This window comes from Pristiophorus japonicus, chromosome 22, assembly GCF_044704955.1.
Source record: "Pristiophorus japonicus isolate sPriJap1 chromosome 22, sPriJap1.hap1, whole genome shotgun sequence".
Classification (NCBI taxonomy): domain Eukaryota; kingdom Metazoa; phylum Chordata; class Chondrichthyes; family Pristiophoridae; genus Pristiophorus; species Pristiophorus japonicus.
The window spans coordinates 9,111,052-9,135,389 of record NC_091998.1 but is presented as its reverse complement, the minus strand read 5'-3'; the positions used below and the strand labels follow the sequence as shown (position 1 = coordinate 9,135,389).

Here is a 24,338-nt window from a genome sequence, read left to right as displayed (position 1 = left end):
GTTGGGAGTAGAGTGGTTGTAATACGGATAAGCAACCCATAAGAATATAAGAATTAGGAGCAGGAGTCGGCCATTCGGCCCCTCGAGCCTGCTCCGCCATTCAATAAGATCATGGCTGATCTTCGACCTCAACTCCACTTTCCTACACTGTCCCTCTATCCCATGATTTTCTTAGAGTCCAAATATCTATCGATCACAGCCTTGAATATACTCAACGAATGAGCATCCATAACCCTCTAGCGCAGAGAATTCCAGAGATTCATGACTCTCTGAGTGAAGAAATTCCTCCTCATCTCAGTCCTAAATGGCCGACCCCTTATCCTGAGACTGTGACCCCTGGTTGTAAACACTCCAGCCAGGGGAAACAACCTCTCAGCATTTACCCTGTCAAGCCCTCTGAGAATCTTATATGTTTCAATGAGGTCACCTCTCACTCTTCTGAACCCCAGAGAGTATAGGCCCATTCTACACAATCTCTCATCATAGGACAGCCCTCTCAGCCCAGGAATCAATCTCATCAAATCAAGAAGGTGCATTTCCAAAAACTGCTGATATGTTTCAGATCAGTCACACCCTTTATATGGTAGAATTCTTAAGATGGAGAGTGACACAGTTAATTCAGAGACTAGGGTCCTGAACTTAGGGAAAGGTAACTTCGATGGTATGAGATGTGAACTGGCTAGAATAGACTGGCGAATGATACTTAGAGGGTTGATGGTGGATAGGCAATGGCAAACATTTAAAGATCACATGGATGAACTTCAACAATTGTACATCCCGGTCTGGAGTAAAAATAAAACAGGGAAGGTGGCTCAACCGTGGCTAACAAGGGAAATTAAGGATAGTGTTAAATCCAAGGAAATGGCATATAAATTGGCCAGAAAAAGCAGCAAACCTGAGGACTGGGAGAAATTTAGAATTCAACAGGGGAGGACAAAGGGTTTAATTAGGAGGGGGAAAATAGAGTACGAGAGGAAGCTTGCTGGGAATATAAAAACTGACTGCAAAAGCTTCTATAGATATGTGAAGACAAACGTAGGTCCCTTGCAGTCAGATTCAGGTGAATTTATAATGCAGAACAAAGAAATGGCAGACCAATTGAACAAATACTTTGGTTCTGTCTTCATGAAGGAAGACACAACTAACCTTCCGGAAGTGCTAGGGGACTGAGGGCCTAGTGAGAAGGAGGAACTGAAGGATATCCTTATTAGGCGGGAAATTGTGTTTGGGAAATTGATGGGATTGAAGGCCGATAAATCCCTGGGGCCTGATAGTCTGCATCCCAGAGTACTTAAGGAAGAGAAATAGTTGATGCATTGGTGATTATTTTCCAACAGTCTATCGACTCTGGATCAGTTCCGATGGACTGGAGGGTAGCTAATGTAACACCACTTTTTAAGAAAGGAGGAAGAGATAAAACGGGGAATTATTGACCGGTTGGCCTGACATCAGTGGTGGGGAAAATGTTGGAATCAATTATTAAAGATGAAATAGCAGCGCATTTGGAAAGCAGTGACAGGATTGGTCCAAGTCAGCATGGATTTATGAATGGGAAATCATGCTTGACAAATTTTCTAGAATTTTTTGAGGATGTAATTAGTAGAGTGGACGGGGAGAACCAGTGGATATGGTGTATTTGGATTTTCAAAAGGCTTTTGACAAGGTCCCACACAAGCGATTGGTGTGCAAAATTAAAGCACATGGTATTGGGGGTAATGTATTGACGTGGATAGAGAACTGGTTGGCAGACAGGAAGCAGAGAGTCGGGATAAACAGGTCCTTTTCAGAATGGCAGGCAGTGACTAGTGGGGTGCCGCAGGACTCAGTGCTGGGACCCCAGCTCTTTACAATATATATCAATGATTTAGATGAAGGAATTGAGTGTAATATCTCCAAGTTTGCAGATGACACTAAGCTGGGTGGCGGTGTGAGCTGCGAGGAGGATGCTACGAGGCTGCAGAGTGACTTGGACAGGTTAGGTGAGTGGGAAAATGCATGGCACATGCAGTATGATGTGGATAAATGTGAGGTTATCCACTTTGGTGGCAAAAACACGAGGGCAGAATATTATCTGAATGGCGGCAGATTAGGAAAAGGGGAGGTGCAATGAGACCTGGGTGTCATGCTTCATCAGTCATTGAAAGTGGGCATGCAGGTACAGCAGGCAGTGAAGAAGGCAAATGGTTTGTTAGCCTTCATAGCTAGGGGATTTGAGTATAGGAGCAGGGAGGTCTTACTGCAGTTGTACAGGGCCTTAGTGAGGGCCTGGAATATTGTGTTCAGTTTTGGTCTCCTAATCTGAGGAAGGATGTTCTTGCTATTGAGGGAGTGCAACGAAGATTCACCAGACTGATTCCCGGGATGGCAGGACTGACATATGAGGAGAGACTGGATCGATTGGGCCTGTATTCACTGGCGCTTAGAAAAATGAGAGGGGATCTCATAGAAACATATAAAATACTGACGGGACTGGACAGGTTAGATGCAGGAAGAATGTTCCCGATGTTGGGGAAGTCCAGAACCAGGGGTCACAGTCTAAGGATAAGGGGTAAGCCATTTAGGACCGAGGTGAGGAGAAACTTCTTCACTCAGAGAGTTGTGAACCTGTGGAATTCTCTACCTCAGAGAGTTGTTGATGCCAGTTCGTTGTATATATTTAAGAGGGAGTTAGATATGGCCCTAACGGCTAAAGGGATCAAGGGGTATGGAGAGAAAGCAGGAAAGGGGTACTGAGGTGATGATCAGCCATGATCTTATTGAAAGGGCCGAATGGCCTACTCCTGCACCTATTTTCTATGTTTCTACGTTTCTAAATCAGCCACCGATGCAGGAATGACACCTTAGCAGCCCAGATCATGGGAACATCAGAATTAGAAACAGGAGTAGGTCAAACGGCCCCTCGAGCCTGCTCCGCCATTCAATAAGATCATGGCTGATCTTCGACCTCAACTCCACTTTCCCGCCCAATCTCCATATCCCTTCTCTCTAATCTGAAGAAAGAAGTGTGGTGATAGAGGGTAACAGTGAAGAGCCATAAAAAGGGGGGTGGGGGAGAGAGAAGGAAATCAGAACACTACCGCAACAACAACTTGTATTTATATAGCGCCATTAATGTAGTAAAACAGCAGTGTAATGAGACAAAACAAATAAATTTGACACTGAACCACATGAGAAGAAATTACAGCAGATCTCCAAAATCTTGGTCAAAGAGGTAGGTTTTAAGGAGCGTCTTAAAGGGGGAAAGAGAGGTAGAGAGACGGGGAGGTTTAGGGAGGGAGTTCCAGAGCTTGGGGCCCAGGCAGCTGAAGGCACGGCCACCAATGGTGGAGCGATTATAATCAGGGATGCTTAAGAGGGCAGAATTTGAGGAGTGCAGAGATCTCGGGGGGTTGTGAATAAATAATAAGCACTGGTACGTACGTGTGCCCTTGAGCGTGACAACGATGTTGGCCTTTGCCTCCTCCTTGCTCAGTGATTCGTTAGCTATGATGGTATAGAGAAGTTTGTAACACGTGCTGTTTCTCAACACTCTGACATCGTTGATGTACAGGAACCCAAATATATCCTCGGCTCGCTTCAGAACTCCCACAATAGACGAACAGTTTCTGTCCTGTTGCGTGACGTTATCCTCGGTGTGGATCAGGGGCACTAGTGTATAGCTTATGTTTAACGCTTGAAAGTTGTGACAGTTTGCGATGCAAATTCTTCCGATCTGGAACACACAATGTGTAATGTATTTGCTTTCCTGGGTCATTTGCTTAAAAATTCATAGTGACACATTGCTGTTAAGACCTAGTTGGTTTGTTAGTTTGACCATTACACTACACATCACCAGGTTCACAACCACCTGCCTCATCGTGGATCCCCCGAACCCAACTGGCTGGGGTTTTATTGAGTCTTGTGGACATCGCGTGACTGGCTAAGCCACTCCCAACTCAACAGCTCTACAACTATTTTAAGTTGAAACATTAATGCAAGTGCCCCTTTATTAAAAGGGAACTAAAACCGACAAGCTTAAACAAATTAAACTTTAGACATTAAGGATCAAATTAAAATTTGGTTGCCAGGGGTGATGATGCACTCCAGTCCCTCCTGTGCCCACCTCTCGCGGAAGGCCGCGAGCGTACCGGTGGACACCACATGCTCCATCTCCAGGGACACCCTGGCTCCAATGTAACCACGGAAGAGAGGCAGGCAGTCGGGCTGAACTGCCTGGACCGGCTGATGGCTCCCTTGGTCGTGCCCAGGAGCAGTCCTATGAGGAGGCCCTCCGACCTGCCCGCTCCCCTCCACACAGGGTGCCCAAAGATCAGGAGTGTGGGACTGAAGTGCAACCAGAATTTGAGGAGCAGCCCCTTCAAATAATGGAAGAGGATCTGCAACCTCACACTATGAACATAGACCTGGAACACCGACTCCTCTCGACCGCAGAAATTGCAGGCGGCCTGGGAGTCCGTGAACCGACTTAAAAACTTATTGCAAGGGACTGCTCCGTGTCACACCCTCCAGGCCAAGTCCCCAATAAATAAAGTCAACAGCTCTACAACTATTTTGTGGTAAATTTCGCGCGGCAAGTTAATTGACCGCGGCAGGACCTGAACCTGCAATCCTCTGATAACATCGAGGATAGAACTGAAGTCAGATGCATTACCCATTGGGCCATGCGGCCGCTGCCCCAGGCAAACATGTAACGAATTTGCGTGTCATCCTTGCGCAGGAGCCATCAAGCAAACTCTACTCTGTAACGCTCATTGGTTTATGTGCAACGAAACCTGTGAGCATGCTCATCAGGTGCATACATTACACAGTGGAATGTTAAATCATCTGCAGTTAACAGCCCAGCTGCAGAGTGAACATTGACGGAATGGTCAGCATTCCTGCCTGCGGGTCGGCAGGTGGGCGGGTCCGAACCCCACTACAGAGCTCCGGCTCGGGATTTCGGGATGACTTCCAGCGGGACATTCGGATCTAGTGGGTGTGGGTGGCCCCCTTCATTGTTTGGGTTGTTGGAGTCCTTTAAACCCTCCCGCCAAAAGAGGGTAGGATCGAAGGGCCGAATGGCCTACTCCTGCACCTATTTTCTATGATTCCATGTATGTATTGAGCGGAATGGGATAAGTACCTGAGAGAAATAAAATTGCGGGGCTACAGGGAAAGGGCGGGGGAGTGGGACTGGCTGAGGTGCTCTTGCAGAGAGCCGGCACGGGCTCGACGAGCCGAACGGCCTCCTTCTGTTCTGTAACCGTTCTATGATACCACAGCAATACACACAGCCAATATTACATCACATCTGCTCACTAATTGCTCTTAAATTTCCGATTAATTGTTGCGATTTTTGTGCTTTCCTCCCGCAGAGCCCCCCTCAATCACAAGAATAAACACGCCCGCATCACCTTAGCAGATCGGCCCGCGTTCCTGTTCACGGAGAAGTGGAACGTTTTCTCAGTGAACTCGATGATGATGGGCTGGACGGTGACATTGAAGTGAAGCATCACAGAACCGTTTGGCCCACTGCATTCGGTGTCCTGGACCAGGACATCCAGGCTGAAGGAACGGTTCTCGGAGATTGACAGGTTCTTCTTCAGCACCAACTCTGAAATACAACATTGGCAAATACGCAGGATTACATCCTGTCTACCGCACAGGCGCAGGCCATTTGGCCCACATAATAACTCATTATCGCTTACTTTTAACGAACCCGTTCCATAATTAATAGCATGAAGCACGGTCTGGGACAATGTTCATTCTTCCACTATGTCTAGGAGCTCATGGCAGGGCTCGTGATGTCTAGACTAATGGTCCTTCAAATGATGAAGGGGTTTTATAGGGTCGAGGTAGAGATGATGTTTCCACTTGTGGAGGGAGACCAGAACTAGGGGCCATCAATATAAGATAGTCACTAATTAATCTAGTAAGGATTTCAAGAGAAAGGTCTTTACCCAGAGAGTGGTGAGAATGTGGAACTTGCTACCACAGGGAGTGGTGGAGGCGAAGAGTATTGACGCATTTAAGGGGAAGCTGGATAAATGAGGGAGGAAGGATTGGAGGTTATGCTGGTAGGGTGAGATGAAGTAGGGTGGGAGGAGACTCGTGTGGAGCATAAACGCCGGCATGGACCTGTTCGGCCGAATGGCCAGTTTCTGTGCTGTACATTCGATGTGATTGGTCAATGCTCCACACACTACTCATCCCACCCCTCTTTAAATCTACCTATCTCATCTACCTTCATATCCTTTAATACTGAGCTATCTACTTAATTACTCATCAATTGATCATCTATCTGTACATCTATCATAAGGCTTTCCTGGGATGGGGGGGTTGGGGGGGGGGGGATTGTCCTATGAGAAGAGATTGAGCAGACTAGGCCTGTATTCCCTAGAGTTTAGGTGATCGCATTGAAACATACAAAATTCTTACAGGGCTTGACAGGATAAATGTTTGTTTTCTTTGGAGCAGAGGAGGCTGAGGGGAGACCTAATTGAGGTGTATAAAATTATGAGGGGCCTAGATGGAGTGGATAGGAAGGACCTGTTTCCCTTAGCAGAGGGGGCAGCAACCAGGGGGGCATAGATTTAAAGTAATTGGTAGGAGGTTTAGAGAGGATTTGAGGAGAAACTATTTCACCCAATAGGAGTGGGCGGGCCTGGAACTCACTGCCTGAAAGGGTGGTAGAGGCAGAAACTCTCATCACATATCCTGTTCCCCTTAATATCTTGTAAGCTTGGTCCCCTTTCAGATGTTGATGGCCCTGCAGTCTGGCCTACACGTGACTCCAGTCCCACACCAACATGGGTGACTCCTAACTGCCTTGGTGTGGCCTAGCAAACCACTCGCTAATACCAAATCATGTTTGGGTAACGAGGGATGGACATTAAATGTCCGTGTTGCTAGCAGCGTCCACATCTCGAGAATGAATGATAATTTTTTTTTAAAAATTACAATTCATTTTTAGAGTTAGAATTGATAGAATTTTATGGAACCTTGGCTGGACCACACTTGGAGCACTGTGCACCGTTCTGGTCTCCATATTACAAAAGGGATATAGACGCATTGAAGAAGATTTGTTCCTGGGATGTGGGCGTCGCTGGCAAGGCCGGCGTTTATTGCCCATCTCTAATTGCCCCTTGAGAAGGTGGTGTTGAGCCGCCTTCTTGAACCGCTGCAGTCCCGTGTGGTGAAGGTGCTCCCACAGTGCTGTGAGGGAGGGAGTTCCAGGATTGTGACCCTGCGGTGGTCTCAGGCTCTCAGATTTTGCAGCCTCCTCTCTCTCTAATTGCCCTGAGCCGCGCATCGCCAAAGGACAGGTTTGTGTGGCCAGGGTTATTTACCGTATCTGTTGACCGTCCCCCGAGCGGGCCGCTCTGCGCTGGGCGGGATCTCCAAGGGCGTGGGCTTCACTCTGAAGTTTTCGGTGACCCAGGTGTCGTTCCTGGTCACTGTCGCCATGTACCTGGTGGTGCTGTCAGTGTCGTAGACGTAGAGAGCCGCCACCACTGTGTGCTGCAAAAATAAAGGCAAGCCTAGCAACGGGTGTTGGGACGGCAGCGGATGAAAATCCAATCGGGTACGTTGCAGGGAAATGGCATAATGGAAATTCAATCCAGAAAGTTGTCGGGGAAATACTGATCCAGTTGCAGAGCGCAGAAAGGACCTCAAGTTTATGCAGGATGGGAGATTGCTTGGAATAGGCTGGCCAGGGAAGCAGATAATGTGGAATCACTTGAGGGAGAATTGGATAGATACTTGAAGGAGCGCTGGATTGTGAGGTCATAATTTTTGGGACTGCCCGGAAATACTGTGGTCTTTTCTGGTTCCACGGTGTAATGTATTGACTTCAAGGGTTCTTTGCTTAAGAATTCATAGCAACACATTGCTATTGAGAACTAGTTGGTTTATTAGCAAAGGTTTAACAATCAGACGACACATTACCAGTTCATCCACCGGGCTCACAAGCAGCTGCCTCATCGTGGATCCCCCGAACCCAACTGGCTGGGGTTTTATTGAGTCTTGTGGACATCACGTGACTGGCTAAGCCACTCACAACTCAACAGCTCTACAACTATTTTGTGCAAAACTATAAATCATAAATTAAGTCCCGGCCCCCCCTTAATAGAGGGGTACTAAAGCCGACAAATTAACAAATTAAACTTTGGACCGTTAAACAAATTAAATAAAAATTTTGTTTCCGGGGGTGATGATGCGCTCCCTGTCCCTACGTTTTCCATCTCCAGGGACATCCTGGCGCGAACGTAACCGCGGAAGAGAGGTAGGCAGTCAGGCTGAACGACCCCCTCGACCGCCCGTTGCCTGGACCGGTTAATGGCCACCTCCTTCAAATATTGGAACAGGGGCTGCAACCTCACCCATTGCACATACACATGGAACATGGATTCCTCCAGACCGCAGAAAATGCAGGTGGCCTGGGAGTCCGTGAACCGACTTAAAAACACCCTCCAGGCCAAGTCCCCAAGTCCCGCGTAGAGAGCACTCCATTGGGGACCCTCGCCTCCTCCGGGGACAGCAAGATGGCGCGCCATGACGTGTCCGGATGGCAGACGAGGATTCAACAGCTCTACAAACCTGTGAGCATACTCACAGCTGCACACATTACGCACGCAGAAACCAAAAACACAGGCACATGCACGGGTATTGGTGCAAATCTGGTTGAAAGAGTCCTACCTCTTTCCTGTTGAACTCAATGAATGCCTCAGCTGTGTCATTGCCGTCGGAGAGGTATGGGGCATTGTCGCCACTGTCGAGGACGGTCACGTGCAGGGACCTCCCGACCTGGATGACCTGGGCAAGGGTGCGCACCGTGCACTGGACAATCATCTCGTATGTCTCCATCTGCTCCCGGTCAAGTGGCTGTTCCACGCTGACCTCTGACGTCTCCTCGTTGATCCTGAATGGAATCGAACCATCTGGAAGATGAATGGATTGGAATAATATTCGGCACGGCTGCATTGACCCATGGCTTCCCGATACATGCGAGTTTCACCGAGATTCATTTTGGTTGGGTAAGGGTATTAAAGGTTACGGAACCAAGGCGGGTAAATGGAGTTAAGATACAGGTCAGCCATGATCTCATTGAATGACACAATAGGCTCAAGGGGCTAAATGGCCTTATGTTCCTATCTTCCTTCCTATGGTCCAAAGTGCCTTCAGGATATTGGCCCAACTCACCAAATCGATCTTGGTCAAGGCCGAATTAATTTGAAAGATTAACCTTCTCAACCTTGTTTTGGGCACCAATCCAAAGTCTCGTTTGGCTGTTTCAGTACAGATCCTGTTGTACGAACAGCCACAAGTCCAATATTTTCACAAGAAAAGAAAATAATTGCCAGTGGCAGGCATTCCTCTCGGGCGCGAATGTGCAGACATCGTTCAATCTCCTGAATCTCCCAGTCAATCAATAACGCAATCGGTTTGCTCAGGTTTGTAAACTGGATGTACTGGTGACATTGGCCAGAGCACAGTGACATTGCCAGAGCACAGTGACATTGGCCAGAGAATCATCATCATAGGCAGTTCCTTGAAATCGAGGAAGACTTGCTTCCACTCCAAAAGTGAGTTCTCAGGTGACTGTACAGTCCAATACAGGAATTACAGTCTCTGTCACAGGTGGGACAGACAGTGGTTGAAGGAAAGGGTGGGTGGGGAGTCTGGTTTGCCGCACGCTCCTTCCGCTGCCTGCGCTTGAGGTGCTCAGCGCCCTCCCAGATGCTCTTCCTCCACTTAGGGCGGTCTTGGGACAGGGACTCCCAGGTGTCGGTGGGGATGTTGCATTTTATCAGGGAGGCTTTGAGGGTGTCCTTGAAACGTTTCCTCTGCCCACCTGGGGCTCGCTTGCCGTGTAGGAGTTCTGAGTAGAGCGCTTGCTCACATCGGGCATGTGGACAATGTGGCCCGCCCAACAGAACTGGTCGAGTGTGGTCAGTGCTTCGATGCTGAGCAACATTGCCAGAGCACAGTTCTGTTGCTTGATCGACATGTCCAAAAATTGATTGTCTGGTCATTCACGCGCACTTTGTGGGATCTTGCTGTGTGTAAATTGATTGCAGCGTTTGCCTACTTAATAAGAGTGTCTGCTCTTCATAAGTAATCTATCGGTCTAAACCACTTCATGCCATCCCTGGGACGTGATAAGGCACCACTCAAATGTAAACGGTTCCAGTTACTTCGGAAACAACAGGCCGAGCTGTGAGCTGCTCACCACTAGATGGTGGTGTTGTTGAAGAAATACCTCAATCTGCAACCTGTGCATCGATATCTCACACGGCAAAGGGCAGAGATTCTGTGCCTCGGCTGGACAATCGGCTGGGAAAATCTGGGGTGGAGCCCCACAGGGGCACAAGTTACCCCTGTCCACTTTTCCTGTGCCCAGGATTTCCAGCCACCAGCCACGGGATAGGCGAATGAACTGCCTCCCCAGCGGGAGCACGTTAAAATTGTCGCGCAGACTCGTTGGGTGCTGAGGTTCTGTGAGCCAATCACACAACGGACTTCACCGCGATCCACTTACTTTGCCGCCACTCACGCACATCTACCGCATCCTGGGACCCGCCACCAGCAACGCCATGGAAGGTCCGCTGGTAACGTACCTCGCCATCCCCGCACCGCATGGCAAGCTTGGAGGCGCAAGGCTCTGACAGTGCTGCCATTGCCAGCCCAGCGAGGGACCTGGAGCAACACTACTTTACCCTCCGTGTCTCCCTGGGGCAGGTGTCTGGTTTCCCCCCCCCCCTGGTGTCCCATCTGAGATTGATAGGAATATCAGGGGGCCATTCAGCCCCTCGAGCCCGTTCTGCCATTCAATGGTGTGATAGTGTGGGCCGCCCCGGCCCGTGAGGTCGGGGCTATAAATAGAGCTGGAGCGCCGGGGCCCTGGAACATCATGGGCGGAGGTGCGGCAAATGAAGGTACGGGGCCCAGAAGAGGTGAGGACCCAGGGGCAGCACGGGCTCAGCCCACACTGTGAGCACTAGATCCATGCAGCAGAGCAGGTCTCCAGTCGTCCTGGTTAACCCTTGCCACCGGATAAAGACCGAGCTCCGTGTGGTGGCTGGTGTGCATCGGTCACCACACATTAAAACAATCCACGCACAGGCATCTTCCACCCCCTCAACTGGAGTTCAGGACTGGAACATCGGGTCCTTCATTGAAACATCTGTGAACTCTTGTGGAAGCAAGTCATCCTCGTTCGAGGGACCGCCTATGATGGTGATAGAGCTCCCCAAGTGGATTACTGTGGTAATGCAACCACTGATGTAAATGCAATAAAAGAATCATGCGACAAGTCCCATGATGATAAGTTCCTGTGAAGCCATCTTGTACAATGTCTGCGTTAGTGATATCGTAAAGTGTATATCCTAAGTGAGATCATGGCTGATCTGTATCTTAACTCCACCCACCTGCCTTGGCTCCGAATCCCTTTATACCCGTGTCTAGCAAAAATCTCAGGATTAAAATGATTAATTGAGCTTTTTTTAGTGGGAGGGTGTTCAACACTTCTACCACCTTATCCGTGAAGAAGTGTTTCCAAACTTCTCTCCTGAATGGTCTGGCTCTGCCCTGAAGGTTATAGCCCCCTTGATCCTAGACTCCCACCGGCTCCACCCACCACCAGCAGGAAAAGTTTATTTCTATCCATTTCCCACATTACGACAGTGACTACGCTCCAAAAAGTACTTCATTGGCTATAAAGCGCTTTGGGACGTCCGGTGGTCGTGAAAGCCGCTATATAAAGGCAAGTCTTGCTTTTCTGTCTCCCCTATCAATTCCTCTCAAATTCTTAGAAGAGCTCAGCACGCCGCATGGGAATGAAAGGCGCCCTGAACCATCCTGATGTCTCACAGAGACCGATCCTGGAGCTCCCTGTGCCCCACCCCAAGAATGCCAGCCAACCCATCTCTCCCTGTGCGCCGTTTACCTGTTCCGAGATGGTAGGAGATGTTGGTGTACTGGCACTGGTGCTGGTTTGGCAAGGAGCTCATTTGGAAGAAGGCACCAGGATACTTGTTCTCGACAATTTGCACCTTCGAATCCACTTCTCCGAAGCACAGGTCTTCCGCAGTGATGTTGCCGCAGGAGGGAAGGTGCTTGTTGACCACGATAATGATCACCTGCGCCTTGCACTCCTTCTCCCGAAGTGGTTCAGGGGCAGCAAAGATATGCAAGATGATCTTATATAATTCGGGGCCGCCCATATTACCTGCAACAGAAGGAAAGGAAAAGGAGACATGACTCTCCGGTTGGGTCAGAAGCTTTCATTCCTACTCCAAACGGGGGACGATTTTAACCCTATCCGCCGGACGGAAAAACAGGCAGTTAAAATTGAGTGATTTTCACGCGGGATCGATTTGAACCCGTTCTTCCGAGCAGGCAACAAAGGCGGCCACCTAAAGCCAGCGGGGTCTTTCTTTGTCACAGTGTCAGCCGTGGCTCAGTGGGCTGCACCCTTGCCTCTGAGTCCGAAGGTTGTGGGTTCAAGTCCCACTCCAGGGACTTGAGCACAAAACCCAGGCTGACACTCCAGTGCAGTGCTGAGGGAGTGCTGCACTGTCAGAGGTGCCGTCTTTCAGATGAGATGTAAAACTGAGGCCCTGTCTGCCTTCTCAGGTGGATGTAAAAGATCCCATGACACTATTTGGGAAGAGAGTTCTCCCTGGGACCAATATTTATCCTTCAATCAACATAACAAAAAAGCAGATTATCTGGGTCATTATCATCTTGCTGTGTGTGAATTGGCTGCCGCGTTTCCCACATTGACTACACGCCAGAAGTACTTCATTGGCTGTAAAGAGCTTTGAGCCATCCGGGGGTTGTGAAAGGCGCTATATAAATGCAAGTTTGCCTTTTGCTTGCTTTAAATAGGCAGATCGGAGTCTGATGCCGGTGTGCACCTGTGAGTATTGTTAAACCTTAATAAACCAACTAGTTCTTAATAGCAATGTGTCGCTGGGAATTCTTAAGCAAAGAACCCACGAAGCCATGAGGCGGGCAACTGAGCGGTGGGAATGCTGCCAAGACCGAAGTGTTAATATCTCTGGCTTTAATTCTGGGGGTTCGGGGGTGGTTGGGCGCCCGGATAACAAGCACATCATCACATACCCGTAAGTTAGGAGAGATTCGCTCACCCAGCAGATTGAGGTCACTCTGCTCCAGCGTCTTGTTGAGGTAAAAGATCCCCGATCGTTCGTCAATCCGGAACCAGTGTTGCCGGAACCCACTGAGCAGGTTGTTGCAGAAGCCGAAGTAGGCCGTGCGATCGACCTCATCGGGCAAGGCGTAGATCTGGAGCAGGGGCGTGTCCGCGGGCTGCCCGAGGTACACTGTCGTCTGGTAGGTCTTCCTGGGGAAGTACAGTCCGAGGGCGACTGGACAGAAGAGGAAATCAGAGAATCATATCATAGAAACTTACAGCACGGAAGGAAGCCATTTTGGCCCATCGTGTCCGCGCCGGCCGACCAAGAGCTACCCAGCCTAATCCCACTTTCCAGCTCTCGGTCCGTAGCCCTGTAGGTTACGGCACTTCAAGTGCACATCCAAGTACTTTTTAAATGTGGTGAGGGTTTCTGCCTCTACCACCCTTTCAGGCAGTGAGTTGCAGGCCCAGTCTGGGTGAAAAGATTTCCCTTTAAATCCCCTCTAAACCTCCCATCAATGACTTTAAATCTATGCCCCCTGGTTGTTGGCCCCTCTGCTAAGAGAAATAGATCCGTCCTATCCACTGTATCTGGGACCCTCATAATTTTAGACACCTTGAGAGAAATGCACGAGAGACAGAGAGAAAAAAAAGAGGACAAAGAGAGACAGAGAAGAGAGAAAAACAAAGAGAAAATAGAGAGATAAAAGACAAGAGAAAGGAGAGAGGGTCAGAAAAATAGAAGATAGACAAAGAAGGAGACAGAGAAAAGAGAGAATGAAGAGAGACAGAAAAATAAACCAAATATCTGTTTTATATTTCTAGTAAACAACAACAACTTGTATTTATATAGCGCCTTTAAGGCGGTGAGATGTCCCAAAGCACTTCACAGGAGTGTTATCAGACAAAACATTTGACATCGAGCCACATAAGGAGAAATTAGGGCAGGTGACCAAAAGCTTGGTCAAAGAGGTAGGTTTTAAGGAGCGTCTTGAAGGAGGAAAGAGAGGCGGAGAGGTTTAGGGAGGGAGTTCCAGAGTTTGGGGCCCAGGCAACAGAAGGCACGGCCACCGATGGTGGAGCGATTATAATCAGGGATGCTGAAGTAGGCAGAATTAGTAAACGATGTAATAGTTGGCAGTGAAAATCTACACAGGAGGAAATTTCAAAACTAAATTTTAACATTTGTCTAAATTTATTAATCAGTCCTAAATTTTCCCTTCCACAGTTTGAACCTGGGCTTCCTTGTCTAATCACCGTGGTTTAATATCAAGCTGTGTTTCGGATATTCTCAAGTTGAATGAATATCGGTGTCTGAATGCTGAACACATTCGCAGGAATGGGGATAAACAGGTTTTCGTGGAGTTCACACCTCCATTCTAATAGCAACCCAGGAAATGTTGCATTCTGGGTCAATATTCACTTGACGACATTTGACGGGTTGAGAATATCCAGAAAGTTACTTTTTAGTAAACTGTGACAGTGGAAGACGGGGGAACATGTTGAAGGGGCCAAAGGTAAATTTAGTGCTTCATGGCAGACGATCTCCTTCGTAGAGAGTGATCAACACGTGAAAACTCGAGATGTCATTTAAGAAACAGTTGGAGGCTGTGGTGAGAGCACTGCGGGCTCTTTGTCAGCCGTGGCTCAGTGGGCAGCACCTTCACCTCTGAGTCAGAAAGTTGTGGGTTCAAGTCTCACTCCAGACAGTTGAACCCAAAGGTTTGGCTGACATTCCCAGTGCAGTGTTGAGGGAGTGCTGCACTGTCGGAGGTGCCATCTTTCGGATGAGACGTTAAATCGAGGCCCCGTCTGCTCTCTCAGGTGGACATAAAAATTTCTACGCCATTATTTCAAAGAAGAGCAGGGGAGTTCTCCCCGGTATCCTGGTCAATGTTTATCCCTCAACCAACATCACTGAAATAACAGATTATCTGGGTCATTATTACATTGCTGTTTGTGGGAGCTTGCTGTGCGCAGATTGGCTGCCGCGTTTCCCACATTACAACAGTGACTACACGCCAAAAGTACTTCATTGGCTTTGGGACGTCCTGAGATTGTTAAAAGGTGCTATAGAAATGCAAGTCTTTCTTTTCTTCTTTCTGGATCAATGAGCTGGACCAAACAACCATTTGGTCTTTGCAGGTTCTAGGGAGATATACTTATCCCATCAGCGTGCAATGGGATTGAACCCCAGTCTCCCTCAAACCAAAACTTGGCCAAATTGGCATTGACAATGCACTAACAGCCACCATCATTTGTTAAAGGAGCTTAGTGTAGGCGGCCGAACTATTGGCCAGTTGCCTGATTGTTATTTCCATTGACTTCAATGGGGAGAGATGTAAAACGGGCTGCCGACTTCAACAGAAACTGTTCCCATTGGCGGAAGGGTTCAAGAGCCAGAGGTGATTGGCAGAAGAACCAAATAAGGAAACGCGTTTTTGACGCAGCGGGTGGTTAGGATCTGGAATGCGCTGCCTGAGAGGGTGGGGGAGGCAGACTCAATCGCGGTTCTCAAAAGGGAATTGGATAAGGACCTGGAGGAAACATTTCAGGTACATTTTGCAGGGCTACGGAGAAAGGGCGGGGGGGGAGTGGGACTGGCTGGGGTGCTCTTGCAGAGAGCCGGCACGGGCGCGACGGGCCGAATGGCCTCCTCCCGTGGTGCCACCATTCTATGGTTCTCTGAATCTGCAAATCGGGGTCCCGTGATGTGTGTCGGGCCCCGACCGCCATTTCAGAGACAACTGGGGAGAGCGGCGCGTTGGTGGAACGCCTGAACAGTCAGCCAAGCCCATTGCAACGCCCCGTCCAACCAAGTACTGACCATTCTGCCCGTCTGGTAAAGCCGTGCTGGCTTCCCATTTCCCCATGTTGCAGCTGTTGTGTCACCGCTATCGCGCAGAAGAATATTCGGACAACTTGTATCTGACTCAAGGCAGTCGGGGCGGGGCGGGAGGGGGAAGGGGGGGGGCAGCAGAGCTTCGGAAAAACACTTAAAAATCAGGCCGAGCGACGGTAACCTTTTATAGTGATCACTGCTGCATAATGGGGATTTTATCTGCGAGTGCATTACCGCAGGCTTTAAAACCCCATCCTACTCTAATCGTGCTGAAAGACGCCTTTTAGATCTTGTTTACTGCAAAGGCAGACAGCTGTATTGATATATATGGTACGTGTCAAGAGTCCCGTCTGCCTCTCCGTGCCTCGCCCTCCTCTGTATTAAACGGGCATTCTTGCCTTATGGGGCAATGTTTTGTGGGGTTTTTTTTTGGACAAGGTTGCAAGCTCGTGTCTTCAGGTGATGTTAAACTCCTCGACGGAGCTGGATTTTTGTCTTGTTGCTTCCAGCGCCCCGCTGGGACATTCGGTGCCGGTTTCGAGGGAGCACGGAGCAGCACTGCCCAGGAGAGGCGAGCCTGTGTGCAACGCCCCCCCCTCCCCCCACCCCAACCTCCCGCCAGGTTGCCACACCCTCTCGATATTTGTTCTACGCCTGATCCCTAGCGCCCCCTAGTGAGAGCAAGCGGCCCGAGCTATCGCGGCTGCAGGTGCAGGGAAATAATGTCCACCTCAGGCAAGTGCGATTGTTTGTTGTTTTTGCGATTTATGAGGATGTGGCGTCAGTAATGTATTGGGAATGCTTTTTGTGGGTTTTTTTTTTTCCCCAGACTTTTTTTCCCCCGGGGGAAGCCTCTCTCAGGGCACTCCCAGGTCGGCTATTCAGCTGGGGATTTCCAGTTGCTCAGCCGGCCTAGTACGCTGAGAGCGGTGTGGAACGCCTCCCTTAGCGCTGCACCCCACGCTCAGGGCCCAGCTGCTGAATTTTGCGGCTGGAGACGCAAACTGTTCCCGGCGCAAAATTTACCGCCACGCTCGGATTAACCGCGCAACAGAGGCGCGGCCGAATTTCTACCCCAAGGCTCTGTCTATCCTTTCCAAGGGATCATGCTGACGATCCCATGGTGCTATTCATAGAAGACCAGGGCGGGGGTGAGGGGAGTTCTCTCAGTGCCCTGCGCAGCATTTTCCCCTCAACCAACACCATCACAAAATGGTGAACTTGTGATTCAGCTCAATGATGTGCATGGGGTCTGCTGTGGACAAAAATAATTAACATCCAATTGAAACAATGACATATACAAAGCCCTGGTTGGACCACACCTGGAGTACTGTGAGCAGTTCCGGGCATCACACCCTCTCTATCTCCGAAACATCCTCCAGCCCTACAACCCGAGATGTCTGCGTTCCTCCAATTCCCGCCTCTTGAGCATCCCTGATTATAATCGCTCCACCATCGGCGGCCGTGCCTTCAGCTGCCGGGGCCCTATATTCTGGGATTCCCTTCCTAAACCCCTCTGCCTCTCTACCTTTCTCTCATCCTTTGAGCCGCTCCTTAAAACCTACCTCTTTGACGTGTGATTGTATGAGATTAACAGTCACTCTTAAAACTGCGACGATTTTGCAGGATCTCCCATGGCATTGCTCACTGTTTGCAGAGGATGGGAGAGGCACCATGGGAACGCCGTGCTGGCTAATGCCACCCGTATGGTGACGCCATCCAGCGTACGACGCCTCTTTGGCGCCTCTGTCACGATATTTGCTTTGTACGGCAAAAAAAAGTGGTGGTTAAACAGCGGAACTCGGTCGGAATTGCCCACAGAGCAAGGTAAGTTTCTTTCTTCATTTAGTTCTTCATTTTGTCATTAGTTCTAACAGTGGGGGAAGTTTGGGGTTGTGGGTCGGAGAGGTTTGAGGGTTTATTTTCTTTCTTCCCGGTTCGAGCATGGTGGCAGCCTCCGGTTGCGAGATGCAGTCGGCCAGCCTCCTGAGCTCCCGCCCGAGGGGGAGTGTGCAACGCCACTTTTTAAGCACTGCTCTGTCATCTTTGGGCGTAAAAACTGAATTTGGCCGCTGGAGCCTGGCGGTAAAATCAACACTCGGGCGGTAACACCGCCTCAAACATGGCGGTGCCGAATTTCAACCCCCACCTAATCTTTTGTTTTTGCCGGTCTTCACAAAAAAAAAGAATGAGGTCTTCAACAAAAAGGCAACGAGATTCCCCCCTCAGCCAAGGAAGAGCTCAGGTGACACCCAGGAGGTGGGTTTCTGGCTGAGCAGTGAGGACAGATTATATTTTTAGATTTAAGTAGCTGCTGTACATACATTGAGACTATAATCAATATTTTGACAGGAATAATACATCACTGAAACGTCTTTATTTCAGTTCATCCTCCTTGACTTGGAAGATTTCCAGTTTGGGGTTATTGGGTGAGCTGTTTCTGGTTCTCTGCCTGGGCACAATGGGTCGGCCAGGAACAGTGCCCACTGGTACACTGGGGCGTGCTCCAACCATTCCGAATTTCTGCTTTTGGCCGAGCTTAGGCGATCCAGAGCGACTGGGATCGCGTCCAGGAAAATCCCCCCCCCCACCCTCTTCCCCCATTAATTTCATCATATGTACAGCACGGGAGGAGGCCATTTCGGCCCATCGTGTCCGCGCCGGCCGACAAAGAGCTATCCAGCCTAATCCCACTTTCCAGCTCTTGGTCCGTAGCCCTGTAGGTTACGGCACTTCAGGTGCACATCCAAATACCTTTTAAATGTGACGAGGGTTTCTGCCTCTACCACCCTTTCAGGCAGTGAGTTCCAGACCCCCACCACTCTCCGGGTGAAAATAATTCCCCTCAAATCCCCTCTAAACCTCCTCCCAATTACTTTAAATCTATGCCCCCTGGTTGTTGACCCCGCTGCTGAGGGAAATGGGTCCTTCCCATACACTGTATTTAGGCCCCTCATAATTTTATTACACCTCAATCAGGTCTCTCCTCAGCCTCCTCTTTTTCAAAGAAAACAATTCGTAGACCTCTCTCTCTGCTCTACAGCTGTGTGTTTTCAATGAGTTGGGAGATCTCCGGGCTGTTGGGGTTTACACCCCCCCGCCCCCCCCCTCGACGAGGCAACTCCTCGGTACGTGGCCAAGGGTTCCCAATGATCAGATGCCCAGACTGGTGCCCCCGGTCATGAATGCAAAGCTGTCTGAAGTGCAGCTGTGACTCCCTGGTGATTGTGCAAGTGTTCCGAGCTGATGTTGCACACCCTATGTTAAGACATCGCTCTGGTATACAGCTATGGGTCCCCCAATAACTTGGAAGGTCTCCAGGCTGCTATTAACCATGACAACACTCAACTGTGGGACTTCGATGGGCTAAAAGGTCCTTGGGTGAATGTTAGTATAGGAACAGGAGGAGGCCATTGAGCCCCTCGAGCCTGTTCCGCCATTCAATGAGATCGTGGCTGATCTGCGACCTAACTCCATATATCCACTTTTGGCCCATATCCCTTAATACCTTTGGTTAACAAAAATCTATCAATCTCACATTTAAAATTAAGAATTGATCTAGCATCAACTGTGGAAGAGAGTTCTAAACTTCTCCCACCCTTTGTGTATTGAAGTGTTTCCCAACTTCACTCCTGAAAGGCCTGGCTCTAATTTTTAGACCCTGCCCTTAGTCCTAGACTCCCCAACCAGCGGAAATAGTATCTCTCTATCTACCTATCAGTTCCCTTAATACCTTGAAAACTTCGTCAGATCACCCCTTAACCTTCTAAATTCCAGGGAATACAACCCTAATTTGTGTAATCTCTCCTCGTAATTTAACCCTTGGGGTCAGGGTATCATTTTGGCCATTTTCTTTCCATTATTCTTCTACAAATAAGCCTTAGTTCAGAACCCACAAGAATCATAATCTACAGAGACATTCGAAAGTGAGAAAATACCATCTATGATACATTACTTCTTGTACAACTATTACAATATATAATGTATTTACTGAAGCTACATTAGTAACCCCAAACCAAAAACAAAATACTGCGGATGCTGAAAATCTGAAATAATAACAGAAAATGCTGGAAATACTCAACGGGTCGGGCAGCATCTGTGGGGAGAGAAAGAGAGTTAACGTTTCAGGTCGCTGGCCCTTGGTCAGAACTGGAAAAGGTTAGACGTTTTAAACAAGTACAGAGGAAGCGGAGGGAGAGGAAAGAACAAAAGGGAAGGTCTGTGACAGGGTGGACGGCAGGAGAGATTAGAGAGACAAAAGGGATGATGGTGCGAGGCAAAAGGAGATGGTAATGGGACAAGTGAAGAAACAAATGATGGGTCTAGAGGAGGTGTAAACGGGAATGGCAGAATCGTCAACAGCTGACGCACGAAGAAATGAGGTCAGAGATTATGGTCTGAAATTGTTGAATTCAATGTTGAATCTACATTAATAACCCACAGTCTGTATATGTCAACAGAGACGCCATGAAAATATTGAGCCAAGACTGTAGCCAATATCGACACATTCCCAAGAATCCCCTTCTGAACGAGACTGTCAGCTATATCAAAGAAATCAGCACTTTCATTCCACAATCTGTTTTTTTTTTATCAGTGGACGGCAACAGAAATAACCACAAGTAAAGCAGCAAATTCAATAAATATCGAATACTCGCGATGTTGCTCTGTGCAATGTGCCAGGCCACAGACTGATCGGAATCTGATGGGGTGACAGATTCCTGTGATCCCCCGAGTGCACACACATATACACACGGCTCCCTCCACAGAGGAAGAGTCCACACACATACACAGACACACACACATACTCATAGGCAGTCCCTCGAATCGAAGATGACTTGCTTCCATGTCAAAAAGTTCACAGGTGTTTCAATGAAGGACCTAATATTCCAGATCCCGAGCTACATCCTGAAGGGTGGAAGATGCCTGTGCGTGGATTTTTTAACGTGGGGTGGCCGTTGCACACCAGCCACCACACGGGCGTGACAGAGCTAGGTCTTGGTCCAGTGGCAAGGGTTAACCAAGACGACTGGAGACCAGCTTTGTTGCATGGACCCAGTGCGCACACATATCGCAGTGTGGGCTGGGCCTGTGCTGCCCCTGGGCCCTCGCCTCTCCTGGGCCCCGATCACATCGCTCCACAGTCTCTCGCCGCTCCTTCGCCCCGACCTCGCCGCTCCTGCTGTACCTGCCCACGCTCCAATCAGCGGCCTGGATCTTGGTGACGTCACTCTTCACTGCCGTTGCTCTCTTGCTCCAGCCCGTGCTGCTCCCTGGAATGGTACGCACACACAGACACACAGAGGACGGGCCCACACACATACACAGACACACACAGATAGATACACAGGCATAACAACAACTTGCATTTATATTGCGCCTTTAACATAGCAAAGCGACCCAAGGTGCTTCACAGAAGCGTTATCGGACAAACTCTGACACCGAGTCACATAAGGAGATATTTGGGTAGGTGACCAAAAGCTTGGTCGGCGGGTTCGGATTCCGGAACAGCCCTGCCACTGATCGTTCCGGATCTCCGGATTTTCGACGCTGCAGCTGTACTCCATATATTGTGTGTGTAAATAATGCAACCAAAAAAATTGCTGTTCTGAATTTGCACCTGGCTCGTGACTTTTCCCTTATTAGTGCTGACAGGGCCAGCATCTCAGGCAGCCATCTTTACTACTCTTTCCTTCCACAGTCGATATCAATAGCTAGCTCTGCAAAGCTGATATATCAATAACGTAGTGAAACGTCCCAAGGCGCTTCACAGGAGTAGTATCAGATAAAAATTTGACACCGAGCCGCATAAGTAGAAATTAGCGCAGGTGACCAAAAGCTTGGCCAATGAGGTAGGTTTTAAGGAGCGTCTTAAAGGAGGACAGAGAGGCGGAGAGGTTTAGAGAGGGAATTCCAGAGCCTAGGCCCTCAGCTAGCTGAAGTCACAACCAGCACCAGTGCAGTGAAGAAAATCAGGGATGCAGAATATACAAACATGCATAGACTGGTAGCTACACAGATAGACGCACACATTCATACTGATACAGATCTGAAGAGACAGAAAGGCAGACGTGGCTGTGACCAGTGAGTGACCTCCTAGCAAAACAGTGCAAACTGACAGATGGGTATTATAGAGCAGGGATTAGAGAGCGGGCTCCCACCGACACAAGGCCAGCTCTGTGCCAGCTACTGCTGCTCGAACCACTAACTCCAGTGCAGAATGAAAAGCTATCCCAGCCCCAGGTTTCTCTGTTTCCCAGGCCGAGGCTAATCTGTGGCTCGGTTTCAAACCCAAACAGAGGCACATTCTGGACGTGGATTTTCACCCATCCCACATACCCTAGTTCTCCCTGGTGTCCCGGCCAATATTTATCCAACTAACTGCAATAAAAGGTTTTAAGGAGCGTCCTGAAAAAGGAGAGGGAGGTAGAGAGGCGGAGAGGTTTAGGGAGGGAGTTCCAGAGCTTGGGGCCCAGGCAACAGAAGGCACGGCCACCAATGGTTGAGTGATTATAATCAGGGTACACTTCAAAGCTGTAAAGCACGTTGGGACATCCGGTGGTCGTGAAAGGCCCTATATAAATGAAAACCTTTCTTTCGTAGAAAAGCTTGGCCACCTCTCATTTCCATCTCCCAGTTCTGCAGCAAAATGGTCTTGCAACATATTTTCAGGTGAGGGAGCTGGGTGGAGCTTCTTGTAGGAGGGCTGAGGATGACTGAAGGGGATGTATTCAACAGACTCCTGCACTTCCCTGAACACTCTGTGATGCCTGTTGTGGACACAGGCACAATCATTATCGCCTTGTTGGTGGTGAACCACTGTCGATCGAAAGAGTTGAAAGTTCACCGTGGCTAATGATGTTCTGGGAAGTTGATAGCCTATTAATTGGTGGAAACCAATCCTACACCATCGATAGAGGATTATTAATAGAATAAGTCAATATTGCCTTTGTAATGGCATTAGCAGACCATGTTAACCAATGCACTAAGTTTTTTTTTTGCAGTGTGTGGATATAATTACATTAATAGCAACAGTTGCATTTCCGGTAAGATTCACCCTGCTAATATAACGAACAGGTTGTTGTTTCTGCATGAAAGGGCAGCCCAGGCAAGAGCTGTAATATCATCTGCTCCTTTACAGCTTAAACACTCAATATATCCGACATCAAGGCCAGTTAAGGACAAGGGGCCTGAAATTGGTGAAGGCCCCCGCCCGCACAAAGTTCCGCCCAAAGGACCGCCGATGGCCGCCGAGGTACCTGACGGCACTTTTCGTCAAAAAGGTCCTTCAAATGGCGGCGGATGGCAAATGAGGGACTTACGTCGCCAATCTGGGAGGGAGCTCCCAATCTCCGCGGCAAAGGCGCTTGCCGCCCAAGTGTCGCCGACAATGGAGCCGGGCCCACGGAGGGTCGAAGAGCTACAAAGAAAAAGCATTAAAAAAAACCCATCGGAACATCTTCAGGGGAACCCCCCCCAACAGGTAAGTCCCTATAAAGAAAAACATTTTAAAAAATGCATACTCGCTTTTTTCTTTCAGCTCTTCAAACCTACGGGTCGGGGCCAGACCAGCCTCTCTGCAGCGGTCTACTCCCGTTCTGGCGTCGACTCCCGCCCGCATGAATACGGCATCTCGCCGGGCGAGAGGCAACTTGTGCTACTAGGCCATCCGCTGACGTCAGCGGGCGGTTCCCGGCGGCTCCAGACCAGATCGAAAGCGGCACTGGACGGGACCCGAGGAGGAATGTTGGCAGCAGTGGGCGGTGTGTGCATCAATTTTGGGCCCAATTATGTTTGCTGCTCGCGACAATGGTCTCCACGTTGTACCGTTTATGCCGCAACCAGATCGAAGATCGAGTTGGAAGGCGGGCTCCCAAACTATAGCGGCACAGGCCACCACACGGTCACTGAGCCCTGACAATCCAGCCCAGGAAAGCCGCTCTCACTTCTTGTTGGTCCTGCTTGGAAGGTTGCGAGCCCGGAGGTCGGTGTAATCTATGCACCTGAGAGTATGCTCACAGGTTTGTAGAGCTGCTGCTTCAGCTCGACTGCGCTGCCCCTCTTCCGTGGGTACATCTGGGCCAGGGTGTACGCTCGCGACCTTCTGCGAGAGGTGGGCGCCGGAGGGACTGGAGTGCATCGTTACCACCGGCAACCAAATTTTAATTCGATTTTATATGTTTTAAAGTCTAATTTATTTTAAATGCCAGTTTTAGTGTCCCCCTCCCTTTTATAGGGGGCACTTGAAAAAATATGATTTTAGTGCCCAAAAAAAAAACAAAATAAAAAAAAAACACACACAAAAAAGGGCCTCGAAAAATGTTTGGAGTGTCCCCCAGATCGGGGGGCACTTGA

At 49.1% G+C, this 24,338-nt stretch overlaps 1 protein-coding gene across 1 annotated transcript in view; it reads right to left on the bottom strand.

Moving 5' to 3' along the window:
- ret (ret proto-oncogene receptor tyrosine kinase) overlaps positions 1-24,123 on the bottom strand; it is a 55,008-nt gene extending 30,885 nt beyond the window's left edge. The window contains exons 1-8 of the mRNA XM_070866391.1: positions 23,930-24,123; positions 23,306-23,403; positions 13,137-13,376; positions 11,930-12,211; positions 8,680-8,921; positions 7,329-7,500; positions 5,394-5,593; positions 3,421-3,712 (exon numbers count right to left, since the gene is read on the bottom strand). Of these exons, the coding sequence (XP_070722492.1) occupies positions 3,421-3,712; positions 5,394-5,593; positions 7,329-7,500; positions 8,680-8,921; positions 11,930-12,211; positions 13,137-13,376; positions 23,306-23,403; positions 23,930-24,123 (1,720 nt within the window). The remainder of the gene's footprint in view (positions 1-3,420; positions 3,713-5,393; positions 5,594-7,328; positions 7,501-8,679; positions 8,922-11,929; positions 12,212-13,136; positions 13,377-23,305; positions 23,404-23,929) is intronic.
- Positions 24,124-24,338: the final 215 nt, after the last annotated feature.